Raw genomic sequence first — 16,440 nt, 5'->3', positions numbered from 1 at the left:
TAGAACTAGTGGACAGCATATATCAGGCCACCTTCTCACATTGGTGTGCAGCGTGTGGGATTCCAGCTTGCTATTGTTTTACCAGATAATCTCAATTGAATTGATCAACTGAAAACCACTAAAGGTACCTGAGGTACATATGATATCAAGTTTAGCTACAGTAAGTTCTACTGAACTTAGAGCTGTGTGTTAAGGGAAAGCACACCCTTTCTACCACTTAAGAGAATTTAGTAGGCCACACTAATGTAGGTAGTGCAATACACCACACCACATTAGTAATGTCTAACCAGCCAGGAACCAGTGGGTCCCTACCAGGAAACAGTGAGCTCCTTCCCTCTAAATATGAGGATCTCTCCTTTGCTCAGCTTAGGGCCTTATGTTCCATTAGGAAGCTGAAGACAGGCAAACGTCCATCCACCCAGCATTTCAAAGATACTGAAACTAGATGATATCACAGGGCCTAGTGGGCCTGATGATTTAGACAGTGTGGGTGGGGCAGCACCGGAGGGTGGGTCCAGGGGTGGAAACTCCCCTGACCTAACTCTAATGCTGACCAGACTGGTGACAATGACCAGACTCTGGTGAACACAGACCACCAGGATGATGACAATAATGCCACTTCCTTTATTCCTCCTGGTAGGCCTGACAACACGGCTAGAAGGGATAGATCTCTGTCATGGGGATCTATTCAGTCTAACTCCTCTATAGGAACCTCTGTTTTTTCTCACAGAGGGAAGGAAACCTCCCAGGAGAGGAGAGAGAGACTGCTGAAGTATGCGCAAGACAAATTCAACCTCAGAAAGCAGCAGATGGCCTTAGATAGGGTAGCCCTGGAGCTCTACAGAGCTAGTAAAAAGGAGGGACTAGAGTCCCTTGGTGGCAGCAATTTCCCTAGAGATAGGGAGAGGTCTTATGACCATAGAAACCTAAGTAAGATTGTCCCTCCCTACCAGAGTGGGGATGACATCCAGAAATGGATAACTGCCTTGGAGAGGGCCTGTAAAGTACAGAAGGTCCCTCAAGGTCAGTGGGCAGCAATCTTATGGCTCTCCTTTGCAGACAAAGGTAGAGACAAGCTCCTCACTGTAAGAAAAGAGGATGCTGATGATTACAAGGTCATGAAGAGTGCTCTGATTGATGGGTTTGGCCTAACTACTGAACAGTATGGGTTGAAGTTCAGAGACACCCAAAAGGCTCAGATCCAAGACTGGGTAGACTTTGTTTATTGTGCTACTAACGCTCTGGAAAGTTGGATACATGGCAGCAAAGTGCATGACTTCACAGGATTGTACAATTTGATTATGAGGGAGCAGATCCTTAATAATTGTCAAAACTATAGCTTTTACATCAGTACCTGGTGGACTCTGATCTGACCTCTCCCCAAGAATTGGGAAAGAAGGCAGACAAATGGGTCAGAACCAGGGTAAGGCTTAAGAATCAGGGGGATGACCAGAAGAAAGATTCTACTAAGCCCCAAGAGAAAGGTGGGGACAAATCCAAAGATAAGTCCACTTCTGGGGGTGGGTCCCAAACTCCTTCCTCTCCTGAAAAGAAACCATATTGCCATGTCTGTAAAAAGCCTGGGCACTGGAAAACTGATCCAGTTTCCCCAGGATTAGCAATAAAGAAAATGTTCCTCCAACAAATACTAACATTCCTCCTGGTACTACTAGTAGTAATCCTCCAGGTGGTAGTATTGCACCCAAAAAGTTAGGTGCTTTTGCAAATGGAACAGAGATAGGCCCCAATTTAGGTAGGGCCTCCTCACCTGACTCCTCTGACTGATGGTGGCATGGGATTTGCCACTTTTACCATAGGTCCCAATGCATTGGGCAAGTCCAGATTGGAGCCACTGATTAATGGTCAGAAAGCTGTGGCCTTCAGGGACACAGGGGCTAGTGTCACCATGGTGACAGGGAAACTAGTCCCCCCTCAGCAGCTTTTACCTGAGTTTAAATACCAGGTGACCAACATTGATGGTGTTAGAACAGATCACCCCATGGCTATAGTCAATCTCAGCTGTGGAGGGGTCACAGGCCCAAAAAGAGTGGCAGTGTCCCCAAACTTGCCTGTAGATTGCCTGATGGGCAATGATCTGGAAATTTCAGCCTGGGCTGAAGTTGAACACCAAACTCATCTAAGAATGCTGGGCATCCCTGAAAGAGATAGTGGGGCTGTAATTGCCACAGCCCAAACCCAGAAAATGTTTGGAGTAATAGAGCCTGAAATAATGGCCCACTCTCCTCCACAAGAGAGCACAAGGGTTGAAGAAAAGTCTTCTTCCCCCCAGACAATAGGTAAGGGTCAGCCTCCTCAGGGAGCTGATCCTACCCCTTGTGAAGGAACTGCCCCAGAGGTAGTCAGGCCTGGCCTGTCGACACCCCATTGTCAGTGGAACCTTCCAAGGTGGTACCCAGTCTGGAGCAGGTAACCTGCCACCCTCTACCCTGCCTCAGTCAGCCCAGGGCTGCAGAGGTCAGGAAGGTCAGTGGACCTCACAGGGCCCCCTGTCCAGAGGAACCCCCCCCATCAGCAGATTAGGGGCACGCAGTCTAGTAGCCCTAGCCAGGTGAGAATTCCTCAACACACTGAGGGATCCCCATTACCATTGTGTAGGGACCTCCCCCAGCAAGACTCTGTTGGGCAAGGGCAAACATGGGACCCAAAGGTTCCAAACCTGCCGAGCCCCTCCAGTGTTCCTAAGAAAGGGACCCAACCCCCAGCTGTAAGCAGCCAAAGGTTGAGCCTTAGAGCAAAGTACAACTCAGTCATGGAAAGTAAGGCATCCATGGTGACAAGTGATCTGAGGAAGCTGAGGCCAACTCTATTAGGGCCTCAAATCTCTACTCAGCCACCTCACCAGCCTTCTACTTTGCCAAAACACACCACAGGTAGTAATTCCCCATGGTGGAGATCCTCTAATGCCCTTAGGGTGAGGAATGGCTTAGTGGACCATAAGACAGGGGGTAACCAAGCGGGAGAATTTCAAGTTTTTTTGCCGCGAGATGGAATGGAATTGTGTGAAACATGAGTACAGACTTTGAAAAATGTTTGATTTGGAGAGAGAATAATACGGTAAGCCTGCTCGAGAGGATGTTAATATGCAATAGTAAGCACTGGCTGAAGGGGTTGATAAGGTGTCGTGAACCAGTGAGCATGGCATTGCTGTTTAGAGTTTAGAGACTCGGGTTATGGAGTAGCAGGGGCAAAGAGAGGTCGATGTTAAGATTGATGGCAGTAGAAATAGACACACCTAGAAATTGTTAATAGACATGTTTAAAAATCTAACAGTGTTGTACAAACATGAGTGCATACAGTATGTTTATCACATCATAAGCATGATAATTGTAATTATTGGTAATGTATTTTTTATTATCATAGATACCCCCGAAGAAGGATTCGTCCTGAAATGCATTGGGTGTTTTCCAATAAAGCGTGACATGTGGAAACATGCATCATTCCTGTGCTTATTTGAATAATACTGAAACGCAATAAAAATGGGTAAAATGAATTGAAGAAAACTAAGGATTAAAGAGGATTAATTTGAATGGACAAAATTGCAGAATATGCGAAGAGTTTCATGGATTTAATTCATTGGATTCGTTTTGAAGAAAAATGGCTGTGCAGCTTGATGGGGATCGTAATGTGGTGCCCTTGTGTTCTCACTGTTCTGTGATACAGCCATACCATATATTCTTAAGTGCATTATAACCTTGCGGTAAATGCTAAGTTTGGAATGGTGTCAAACGCTTTGGAATACTAACCCCCCCCACACCAGTTCTGGCGGCGGGGGCAGCATTCCACCCTTCTAGAGGGAGAGACATGTTCATACTGGCTAAACCCGGTTGGACTTTCCTGAGCTCTGGCATCACAACATGGATGCCTCTGCCACAGACATGGGTCTGGCCTCCTGCTGCTGACTGAACCTCCGGCAGGGGAGGCCTGGACAATAGTATTCCTGTAGAGGGGAGGTGTAACCACCTCCCCAGACAGGCTGATGTGTATTGGGGCTGGGCGGGAGCACTCTCTGGTGCTTTGGAGTCCTGCACTGGGGGCACACTTGGTGTCCCTGTGCATACTCCAGTTCAAACCGGTTGCAGGGGCTACCTGCCCCTGCTCTGGCGCGAAACTGGATAAAGGAAATGGGTGTAACCACCCCTCTTTCCTGGCCCATCCATAGGTGGGGCCCTAGAGTTAGTCCATCCCCTAAACTCACCATAAATATAGGAATCCAGTCCCTAGGACTTGAGATTACCCTGGACGAAACTCTGCAACGTACATCTTGGACCTTCAACGTTCTATCCTAACTAAAAGACTGAAGAGATCTCCCTTGGGGTCAAGGAGTGACTCCCCTGCTTGGCAGGCACCAAAAAAGCAACTGACCGGTCTGCAATTCTGAAGCTCCCGCCAGACGCCAAAGTCTCTGCATCCCCAGAGATGGATTTCCAGATTTCCCCGAGGCTACCCTGAGTCCACAGCAAAGCTGAGACCCGTGGCTATCGTGGGTGACGTGGAACCGTGACCCCTGGACACCGTGAACTTTTGCAGCAACACTATCTTCCTGGTCCTCCTCGAAGTTGTGCTTTGGGCTCCGAGTAGCCCCAGCCTTGAGCACCTCCTGCACCGATGATTGTTGGCCTCCACTCCACGAGTGACCCGTGGGCCAGCTTCAAGCAGGTCCCCACGAAGGCGACTCCTCTTCTGCTTGGGCTTTCCTGGTTGCTCCATACGTGCCTTTACTTACCCTCGCTGGGTGAGTCCATCAGACCTTGCTGGTCTGCACCGCTTTCTTTCTCTGATTTCCAGTGACTTGCCGTTGCCAAGGCTTGTTGGGTCCATTCTGGTCGCTGACACCGCAGCACTCGACAAACTTCGTGGGACAGCTCGAATCCGGCTCGTGGACTTCGTCGACGCTTCCTGCACCTCGTGGCTGAAGAGTCAAGACACCCATCAACTCACCTGAAGCACCCGACATCTATGGGCATTGGTCCATCCTGCCCTAGGTCACTGGCAAGTGACACAGACTCTGTCAACTCTGCTTTCAGGTTCCTTACATCACAGATCCAGGCTTGGATCTCTCCGGACACTTCTCCTCTTCACGGCAGCAGCAGTTCTTTGCAGGCTTCCATTGAAATCGACGACGCGACCGGACACCAAAAGACACCTATGCACCCGGCTTTCCTGGGTGAGGTAACTCGAGTACTCCGGTGCCCTCGTGGGTGCTAGCCCTAGAACTTCTTAAGTCCAAAAGGGTTTGGTCCTGACTCGATTTGAAGTGTCCCTAATCTTTAAAATTCCAACCGCGACATTGCCCATAGAAGATAATAGGAACCGCGGTTGTGTTTTCACACTGCATACAGCTCCCGTGGGTCCCGTGTCACTACCTTGGGTGGTTCCTTGGGGTCCCAGTGATTCTAGAGGCAATAGGCCTAGTGCCTTTTCCAGTCGTGGTTCTTATACCACTTTTTTGGTATATGGTTTGGTACACCCCTAGGGCCCAAACGTGTATTTGTGCTTTTACTGATGCTTGAACACTTGTAACTTTAGTACTTCGAACTCCAGTCTCATAAAGAGACTAGAGGGGTGTGTGTTAACCTAAATACATATATTTTAAATATACACCTGGTGTGGTTGTCCTTTCATTTGATCATTCAAGAGATTATAGACTGGTAAATCAAGCTGCTTTACATTCCTTCAAGAATAAGCCTTGAAGGCTGCTCTCCATAGCTACCACCAGATAGCTTTCAATAAAGGTTGTCTTTAACCTATCACCATAAGGGGTTGTTTGGACTGATATAAGGTGCCCACTAGAACTAGTGGACAGCATATATCAGGCCACTTTCTCACACAGGGTACCTGCAATGAGCTTCTCGAGCTATCCGGTTAATCCACGGAACTACTTTAAGAACAAGCCAGTACTGAGATTGGGCCGAGGGCACAGCGGGGGAAGCCGCCCGGGTCCCAGAGCGAAGGAGCAGAACAAGCTTGCTGCAGGTGCAGGAGGTGCGGCATCAGCTACATATCGCTCCTACCTGGCAATGACCGGAGAAGACGCTGGGCGAGGTATGCAGCGGCGTACTGGAGTGGCCCGGAGATAGCGCCCGCCATCTTGTTTGCTAGCGGAGAGGCCGCGGCGACCCTGGTGGTGGAGCTCGGACCGTAAAGGCGCTGAGGAGGGCGACTCTGGGACTCCGATCTAGCCGCATTAGCTGTGCCACTGACGAACTACAACCAAACAACAGCAGCTAAGTCGCTGACCCTTACACAGAGATCGGCTGCCACAGTGGGAAGAAAGAGGCCGGCCATTACATGACTACTGGTGGTGGGCCAGTGCTGCGTGTTACGGAGCTGCTGCCGCTTCAGACCCTTGGTTTTTCCCCATCCCCGGCCCCCACTTATGCACACGGGGACCGGCATTTGATTGCGCTTCCTCAAGTTCCGGTGCGGAGGTTGCTGGCGGCCACCTCGGCACTCCCTGCGTCAGTGCTGGCCAGGCCGCAGAGCCGCTGGGGCGAGCACGGCAGCGGACGCGGCTGCACTCCCACACAGACCGCAATAGTGATAAGCGGAAGAGGCCTTGAACCAGCGCACAAACTGATTACTATCCACAAGGATTGCAACGACCTGCAGCTAGAGTGCCTCCGGGGAAGCGCGGGGATACTGGGACTACCCTGCTGGAGGCCTACTGATTGCCCGCCATTTTGTCTCTTCTACTACCATGGATGGGCCCGCGCTCTGAGGGCCTCTAGGCCTGGGAGCACCTCTCCACGGGGCCCAGGAGAGCTACCGGACCAGTGGCCTGTCTGTCCTGGCGCAGAAGACAGCGCCCAACGCTGTTGTGGACCTTCTGGGGAGCACCACATCGGACATCTGGGGCACCGGTGAGTAGGGGCCTGCCCGCCATTAGCGATCCTGACCAGGGCGGGGGGCCGGCCTCGCATCGGCTGCTTTGCTGGCCTGGCATTGACTTTGGGAGGAGGCACAGCTGACCATCGCAATTTCCCCCCGCTGCTGACAGGGTGCAAAGTCTGAGGGCCTGCTATCTTTGCTGGTGGGAGAGCTTAGCCGAGCTTTGCTGGAGATGGGTGCCACGAGCCACTAGTGTGCCCTGCGAACGGCCGCGCTTCGCTCCTTGGCATGGGATTACACCGAGCCCCTCATTTGCCTGACCACACGGGCGGACCTAGGCCTCTCCATGCTGGCGCACGGACTCCGAGGTCTCTGAAGAGAGGAGGGCCATCTGGGAAGCGCGGGACCCAGTCAGGGAGGACTTGCAGGCCTGGGCACATCCTCGCTGCGTACCACAGACGCACATTGGCCGGGCACCAACCCGAGCTCCGGCCAGTACAGCGGAGCTGTCGCATCATTGGGCCTGGTGGGGATACTGGGCTATGTAATCACGGTCCTCCGATAGCTACCTTCTCTGGCACAGCACAACGCCATGGGATGGGCCTGAGCGAAGAGGGAGAAGTCCCTCAAGGACTTGCTGCTTAAACAGTCCAGTGGGCCTGACGCAGCAAACGCCGGGACTCGGGTCACTCAGAACACCTGGAAGGGACTGACAGCCCGGCTACGAAAGCCTTCAAGATGGACCTATTCCCCGCCATCAAGGAGGACATCCTAGACCTGAAGGGCCAACTCTCTGCTGATCTCAAAGATGTCTGGCAGGATATAGACGAAGTAGGCGATAGGGTTGCGGTCCTCGAGGAACACTAATTGAGCCGGGAAGATGACCTTCACCAGCTACAGCAGGAAGTACTCCGGCTGTGGGATCAAAACCAGGACTTGCAGGCCCAAGCGGAGGATCTCGAGAACCACGCACGGAGGAACAACATCCGCATCCGCGCGGTGCCCTGGCGAGCGGAGGGGGATGACCTCAGATCCTACGTCCTGGCCCTCTTTTGGCAGGTGTTGGGAGACGACAGCCCTCGGGAGGTGCAGATGGACCGAGTACATCGTGTGGGCCTGTCCAGGAGAGAGAAGGCCCACCCCGCCCGACATACCTGCTGAGGCTCTTGATCTGCTGGAGTTGGACAACACTATGACTACAGAGCAGAAGGAGGGCCCTAGCGACTGGGCCACACGAAGACTCCCAAGATGACAAACTGTTGGTAAACAGTCAGCTTCTGTGAAACCAGACCCAGAGGAAATGGCGAAGGAACGGAAGGCTGTGATCTCCTCTCTCAGCCTCATGATCGTCTGAGTTCCCCTTGAACATCTCAATCAATCCCAAGGGGCTGGGCGACACAGAGTGAAGCCGGGGGGCACTTGGGACTGTCACCTTTCCCAGATTAGCGGAATGCCCCTCCATAGTTCTTGGCTTTTCCAGACTCTTTGTTCTACGACTTACTGCCAAAGTCACGACCCCATTTGGTCTTTACTGACAGACTTATGTCTATTGTTCCTTTTTGGGGTTGAGTTACTGAGGGATGTTTTATTATTTGTAATTGTTGGTGTTCCTTTTAGGGGTTTCCCGTACCAGGCACTGCACTTCCATCTCCTTCCCATCGACCCACACTCACTCCAGCTCAAGACTTGTGCTTTTCTCCTTCCATTCTATGGCTGCGCCCCGCATGTTAACCCCCACCCGGGGCCTTGAATCACCCTGCAAAGCGCTCTGCGATCCTTTCCTTAGTGGAGCACTCCGAGGGAGTTATCTGTCTGCTTCAGGAGACCCACTTGCTTGCGTCCGCGGCGATTCCCTTGTCAATACTGGTCTTCCGAATCAGCGAAAACGAATGGGGTGGCCATCCTTCTGGGGGCAAAATTCTATCCACTTTTTATGAGTCCAAGGGCAGGGTTCTAGCTCTCCTAATTCAATGGGGGTCCACGCTTCTCACTTTGCTTAATATCTACACACCTAACGCACATCAAGAGCCCTTTTTACGCAGGCATGTCGCAGAAGGCCTGGCCTCCCCGGACTCTAGTGGTGGGTGGGGACCTGAACCTGGTCATGGAAAATGATTGTGACCGGTCGGGTCAGCGCTACACACAGGTGGGTGCCCTCTCTCCGGAGGGTAAGCAATGGTTGGCTGATAGCGGCCTTCATGATGTCTGGCGCCTTAAGCACTCGGACATGCGGGATTACACCCATCACTCTTCGGCTCACAAATCCTATGGAAGTCTAGACATGTACTTGGTCTCTACTGCGCTTCTCCCCAGGATCAGCGACGCCTCTATAGCCACACGCTCCCTCTCTGACCATGCACATATCTCTATTTTCATAAGACCAGAAGGGGTTGGACGCGTCCCTGCTGGATGGCGGCTGCGCATAGGTCTCTTATATTCCCCTAGCACTGTAAAGAGTGTACGTGCCAAGCTCTTGGACTACCTCCAACACAATGACACTGGCGAGACCTCTTTAGCCACCATTTGGGAAACTCTCAAAGCGGTGATCCGCGGGGAATTTATAGCCACCTCCTCCGCTTACACCCGGCACCTGGAAAAGGGAGTGGCAGAACTGGAAGCGATACATAAATGCACCGGGCCCAGAGGGTTTGGCGATCATTGGAAAAGAAGCGGATGCTTCTTAAACGTATAGACCTAGACCGGGCGGAATATGCTTTGCTTCGTCTCTGCCATAAGTTTTATTTGGGTAGTGATAGATGTGGGAGGATGTTGGCACAGATTGCGCACCAGGGCGGTGGCAGGGACCATCCCCTCCTTAAAACGGTCTACAGGCGAGGAGATCCACCAGGACTCCCAGATCGTAGAGGAATTTCAACAATTCTACCAATCTATCTATAGCGCAGATACGATTGGTCCCCCTGACGCACAAGAGTGCCTGGAGTCTAGTAACTTTACCCGCCTCTCCAAAGCACAGGCAGAACCCCTGAAGAGCCAATTCGGATGGAGGAGGTTATCTCAACTATCTCTCGGCTGAAACTCGACAAATCCCCGGGCCCCGACGGCTACCCTGCCCTGTTTTATAAAACATTCGGTCACAAATTAGCTCCCCTCTTAACCCGGCTGTTCAACTCTTTTCTAGACAGTGGGGTGGTTACGGATTCTATGGCAGCAATTTCCGTAATTCTTAAGCCTAATAAAGACCCATGGCTCTATAGCTCCTACCGCCCGATCATGCTGCTCGACATCGATGCGAAGCTCTTCACGGGCATCCTAGTATCTCGGTTGACCCCCCTAATGGCGGGCCTAATCGATCCAGATCAGGCGGGATTCGTTCCCACCCGCCAGGGTGACGACAATACCAAACGTCTTATGCACCTCCTGGACAGAGGTTATCACTCCCAGATAGGTGCCGTGCTCTTCTCCGTCGACGCCGAAAAGGAGTTTGACAGAGTATGCTGGAAATATCTCTTGGACCTCTTGCAGGGCTTTGGCACCCGCTTTGTACAATGGGTGCAGTGTATTTACCACGCCCCCCGGGCCTTTGTTAGAGTCAATGGAGTGTCCTCGTCCCCTTTTGAGATAGCCAGGGGCACAAGACAAGGGTGTCCACTCTCTACCCTTTTTTTCGCCCTTTACATGGAACCCCTCGCGCAGAAAATTCGTGACCACCTGGGCATCCAGGTTCTCCGGTTTGGAGGCGACACTCACAAAATAAGCCTCAATGCGTATGATGTCATCCTTTCCCTCGCGCATCCTCTAGCTTCCCTCCCCACGTTGGTTGAAAAACTCGAGGTCTTTGGATGACTCTCTGGTGCTCAACTTGTCCTTACCACAAACGCAGGTGGAAGGCCCTCCGGGAGACCCTTCCTCTGCATTGGTCTAGTGACCATTTCCCTTATTTGGGCATCCTCCTGACCCCCTCGCTCCCACGTACAATGGAGCTGAACTACTCAACACTGGTGACCCAGACTCGGAAAGAGCTGGACTAAGCTCAATTTGTCTTGGTTCGGGCGCATCGCCGCGGTAAAAATGACGGTCCTGCCGCGAATACTCTACCTGGTCCAGACCCTGCCTTTGGTAGCGCCACCTCAAGCCCTACGAGCTCTGCGGCTGGCCATGAACAAATTCATCTGGGGCAATAAGGCGGCATACCTTTCTGCGGCACAAATGTCGCGTCCCAAAAGTGACGGGGGGTAAACCTGCCGTTAGCCCACAGATATTTACAGGCCGCGCACCTTCGATATGTGCTGGAGTGGGACCGCCCACTCCGAGAAGCACTGGACCTTCATGGACCAGGCAGTAGCCACTGCAAATGTCTGGCATGAAATCTGGCTCCCTCGCCGATCGCGCTTGTGGGGTCTTTACTCCTCCCCAGTCACGGTGGCAACAATGAAAGTATGGGACGCGGTAGCGCTCTCGAAAGACCTCACAACCTTCCCCTCCCCGATGACGCCGATGGTCGACAACCCGGATTTCCCCCCTTGATGTAAGTCTGGGGTTGCCCAGCGATTGAGGGAAGCAGGCTGTGAGCGCTTGGGCCACTTATTCGACCTCGATGGGATTATTCTCTTTAATTGGGTTCGCCAAGACCTTGACCTTTCCCGAACTGACGAGTTCTATTACCCACAGCTCCGGCAATGGGCTACCTCTGGGGCCTATCTACCACATGTCTCTCCTAAGCTCACCCCTTTTGAGAAGTGGTAGCGAATAAGAAAGAGGACAAGCATCTCATAGAGGAACTTTATGTCCTCCTTGCCCCGCACAAGACAGGGAAGCGCTCACAAGGTCAACTTCGGTGGACGGAAGGAACTGGGACGGGCCCTTACGGACAAGGATTGGGACAACATCCATTATAGAGCCCACCACACGGCATACAACACTGCTGAGACTGAATCCGCGTTCAAAGTCGCATCCTATTGGCATCTTACGCCCGCTCAGATACACCAATGGGATAAGAATCACACTGAGGAGTGTTGGCGGGGTTGCGGCCTGACGGGCTCCCATGCCCATCTGCTCTGGCACTTCCCGAGGCTAGAGAGATTTTGGGAGCAAGTGTTCAATGATATCGACACAGCAATTGACAGTGAGATTCCTCGCTTCCCGGCATACACCCTGCTGGGACTCTCGAACCCACTCACTTTCCCATTGCGGTCACTGCGAGGCAGGCAGATGGTGTTAGCATTGCTCGCAGCGTGGCAAGCGATATTGGTTCACTGGGGTACTACCACTGTTCCGGATTACACGGCTTGGCTCCATAGGCTCTGGATGACCCTTGCCATGGAACGACTTGCAGGATCAAGATCAGAAGAGCGAGAAATATGCAGAACTTTGGGCTCCTTTCATAACGTTACTACCGAAAGACCTGCTGCAAGTTCTACATCTAATACCTCCAGCTCCGGGATAAGGTGTTCCCCACCTGGGCTGGAGGGAGGACCGGAGTCAGGCTGGGTGGGTGGATCGGGTCGCTATACAACTCTTGAAGACCTTGGTACACGTCCCCCTTTGTTTTCCCTTTTTTTCTGGGGGGTGGATGGGAGGGTGGGGTTTTTTGCTCCTTTTTTGGTGGGTTCTCGTTTCTGTACCTGCACTGCCCCCTTGCCGGTTTATGCTGTTCCTTATACCTTCAGCTGGATTTTGAGCGCTGCCAGCCTCCGGGATGTCGGCATTAAAGCTGTGGGTCTATATACACACTCTATGCATTGTCTTTTAGCCGCCGGCCCCTGTGGTTGTAGGCGATTGGCTGTGTACAAGTGTTGAGATAGCTACCAACTAAATCAATAAAAAGATTTGTTCCATAAAGCAGGTACATTGTGTGTGAATGATCTCCCACCACACCTCTTTATTCTTCATGTTTGTATAGATAGGACCTTAAATGTTTGCTTTTTTCTACTCAGATTTTCATTTAAAACAAACCCTTTTGTGTGGGAGTCCCCACAGTACCTACTACATATGACAGACTTCAAGGACTGCTTTTGAGGCATATGAAAAAGAAAAATGATTTATAAATTGGCCACTTAAGCATGCCAAAAAATGAGATTACCATTCAAGATCAAAGTCAAAGTAGCTCTTTGCCTCGGTGCAGATATTCTTCCACAGGTCCGGTGGGGTGGTGCTGGCCCATGTTGTGTTATCAGCACTGCCTAGATTCTTGTTCTTCTTCCTCTTGTTCTTCTTTCGGGAGACTAGCTCATCGGCGGGAAGGTGGGCGATGGGATTAGGGAAGGCACTGAGGAAACAGTTCAGGAAATGGCTGATAGCAGCAGACAGTCCAGACAGCTCTACACCCTGCAGAGACATAAAAGCCCTGAGTATCATATCATTTGTGGTTATCACAAGTAAGAGGCCAAGATCAATAGCAAATAGCAGTTTAGCAGGCACAAAACAAGGCAACTTGTACATATGCTACAGATTTTGCTGAACAGTGAGCCAATGTCAGTCAGAATTATCCTAGAAAGAAGAGACTGAGTTTGCAGGCTTTCAGGGGACCATGCTGAACATGTATACTCTATGAAATGTGCAGTAACGCACAGGGGTGTGGAATTTAAAAACATATCTACTTGTCCATGGGGCAGGTTGCTTGATAAATCTATTTGTCCTGTAACAAAATCCACTTGTCCCTTTGGTGCCATGTAATGCAGCAACAAATTATGGCCGCAATCTCATTATATAAGAGCTCTGATATAGCCTCTCTGATTATGCCAGGGCTCATACCATAGTAGTGTTTGAATACTTACAATCCCCTTCTATATATTTTTCTATAGCCATATTTTATTAAGCATTTACACTACTATCATTCCATCTCAACAGCGCAGAGCGAGTCTGCTGACGTAATTTCTGTAGAATTATTCACTGTGAATATTATCTAAGCTGTTCATTAAGTCTATAACATCAAACTTCCCTCCCCTCCCACCCCGCAAGTTCTCCACAGCAACGATGACATGCGTATACATAACGTGTAGGCCTATATGCATGCCCCTACTAGCGTGCAGTGTAGAAGGTTAAATATTATTGGGTTACTACTTAGTCTATAGGGATTTAGACTGTGTAGTAGCTACAGAGGTAGTCTCATTCTTATTTCCGTGTCCAAGGAGTGAGGTCATGCTCTATTCATTCTCCCTTCCGCTTCCTGAGTCTCCTGATCCAGATGTGTTAGTTAATGTAGTAGGGCCTCCCAAGCTCTGGCTACATCAATGTGTCGCAGCCCTCTCTAAGCCTCTCTCATCAGAATTCTTCCCTCACTTTCTGCCCATTTTCGGAGTTTTGTCTTCCAGGTAGTTACTTTCGGTCCCCTCGCTGATTTCTAGTTCCTGTTTATTTCACGTTTCGCTAGTACCAAACCCAAATCCTGGAATTTGCTAGTGACTGTTTTTGGCGGTGTGGGGGAACCACCCTAGTAGACAATAAGCTGGGGAGCAAGGGATCTCCTGGTCAATGACTTCTTCCATTATACATGTTACTCCCTCCCAGTATACCCGTAGGTGCACACATGTCCATAACATGTGAAAAACATGCGCTTGCACTTCCCCGCAACGGGGACAAGCTGCTCGCACCACCTGAAAGTACCTGCTTATGCGTTCATGGGTCAAGTAGGCCCTATGAAGGACATCATTTATCAGTCTAAAACGTGCATTTCTGGATACCTTAGGTATCCCCGTTAGTATGTTGTCCCAATCATTTGTTGGTATCGGGGTAACCCAGGTCCTCTTTCCACTGGAGGCACAACGCCTCCAGTGGGCCCAACCCATCCGTATGAAGTGCTTTATAGAGGCAGGAAACCGCTTTAATGGTACCCACAGATAAGGCTATGTAGTAACAGGTTTGTTGGGATGGGGGTTCTGTAGAGCCCATCTTCCAATGTTTCCGTATTGCTGTTGTGAGGGCCCTATGCAACAGGAAATGCCCCAATGGTAACCCAAACTCAGTGCGGAACTCCTTGAACGGTAGGGGATCATTATCTCTTTACAGCACAAGCAACAAGCGGGGAAGCGCCATCATTTTGAGTAGCACAACCCTGGCAGCTACCGAGAGCCGCAAGGTCCACCAGCAGTCTATAGATGCCCTCAGGCCCTGTCTTGCCCTCCCTATGTTGCCCTCAAAGATCCGTCCAAGTATGATAAATGTGAACTCCCAGGTATGGCAGAGAGCTGGGCTCTCATCGCAAGCTTGCGAGGTCCCCCGGGGGGGGCGCCCCGTCTGCGTCACTGGGAAGAGATGGGACTTTTGCCAACTCCCGTTTAGCCCTGGGATTGCCTCAAATCTCTCCAGTAGGGTCTGGCTGCAGTCAAATCCTCATTTCCCCCAGCTAAAAACGACAACAGATCATCCGCATAGAGTGCTATATGATGGCATATTTGCTCGATATGCTCGTCCTGTTCTGGCTGCCAGCGCAAGGGGCTCCATTGCTTGGGCGAATAGTAGGGGGGGGGGGGGGGGGAGGGGGGGAGAGGGAACACGGCTGCCTGGTGCCCTCTTTCTACTGGCCACCCCTGCGAGATGGTCCTTTCCGTGCGCACCCTGGCTGTAGGGTCAGTGTATAATAGTCTTGTCCATCTTGTAAACCTTGCCCCATGTTCACCATAACTTCGTACAAATATGTCCTATCTAGGTTGTCAAATGCTTTTTCTATGTCAAAAGCGAAAATCATTGCCGCCTCCTGGTTCTCCCAGTTTGCCTTAAGGACGGTAAGCAGGCGTCTGATTTTTGCCAACTGTGCTACGAGTCAGGATAAACCCAGCTTGGTCCTCATGTACCAGCATGGTCATAAAGGGCAATAGTCGAGTGGCAAGGATTCAGCTCAGAATTTTGTTATCAATGTTCAACATTGATAACGGGCGCTAGGCAGTCTTGTGTGCCTCTTTATTAGGCTTCAGTATGGGGATTATAACATACTCTCTTGCAATGACTGGGAGAAAGTCCGTCTCGCCAGCCGCCTCATACAATATCGCAAGGTGAGGGATTAATTCAGCAGAATATGTGGCATAAAACTCCACTGGAAGCCCCTCAGTGCCCGGGGTTTTATTGCCCGCCATATGCTTAATAGCAGCAGCTAGTTCCTGCATCGTTATGTCTCCTCCCAGTGTATCTGCATCATCCTCTGTGATCCGCTAGATACGCTCATACTTCCTGTGGTCCAGCAGAGGACATGCTAGTGTATACGGTTGAATAGTACCCCACAAATATCTCATTAATCCCTTCCTGCATATAAACTCTGCTGCCGTTCTCAGTTTCTAACTCTAGAATGGTGGAGCCTCTTTTAGCTGGGTTAGCCAGCCATGCCAGCAAAGATCCCAACCTATCTCTTTTGGCGTGCGTTTTGTCTATGTAGTTCTTATAGTTGAAACAGCAAAGCCTCTCCACTTCCAGCTGTACCTCAGGGTGACCCGGTCATCTTAGCTCTACATTCCGTAGGCACCCCTCTGCCTTTTCCATGTCAGTCAGTAGGGTTTGTCTAACCCCTTTGGATTCCACAATAGAGTAACCCCGTACCACATCTTTAAAGGGGTCTCATTTGATTTGGGGGGTTGGCGCCGTACCGGCATTATCAGCAATATAGTGAGTAATTTTGGATCTAAATGTTTCCGGGAAGAGCTG

General features: G+C 51.0%; 1 protein-coding gene across 4 annotated transcripts in view; it reads right to left on the bottom strand.

The window, feature by feature from the left end:
• The window catches only part of CLUH (CLUH binding protein of NUMT mRNA), a 398,416-nt gene that overhangs the window by 87,951 nt on the left and 294,025 nt on the right, over positions 1–16,440 (bottom strand). For all 4 annotated transcript variants that reach the window (XM_085649931.1, XM_085649930.1, XM_085649928.1 and 1 more), the window contains exon 16: positions 12,890–13,134. In XM_085649931.1, coding sequence (XP_085506057.1) covers positions 12,890–13,134 — 245 coding nt within the window. The remainder of the gene's footprint in view (positions 1–12,889; positions 13,135–16,440) is intronic.

The sequence above is a fragment of the Triturus cristatus genome, chromosome 3_2 (assembly GCF_964204655.1).
Source record: "Triturus cristatus chromosome 3_2, aTriCri1.1, whole genome shotgun sequence".
NCBI lineage: Eukaryota > Metazoa > Chordata > Amphibia > Caudata > Salamandridae > Triturus > Triturus cristatus.
This window is presented reverse-complemented; position numbering and strand designations above follow the sequence as displayed.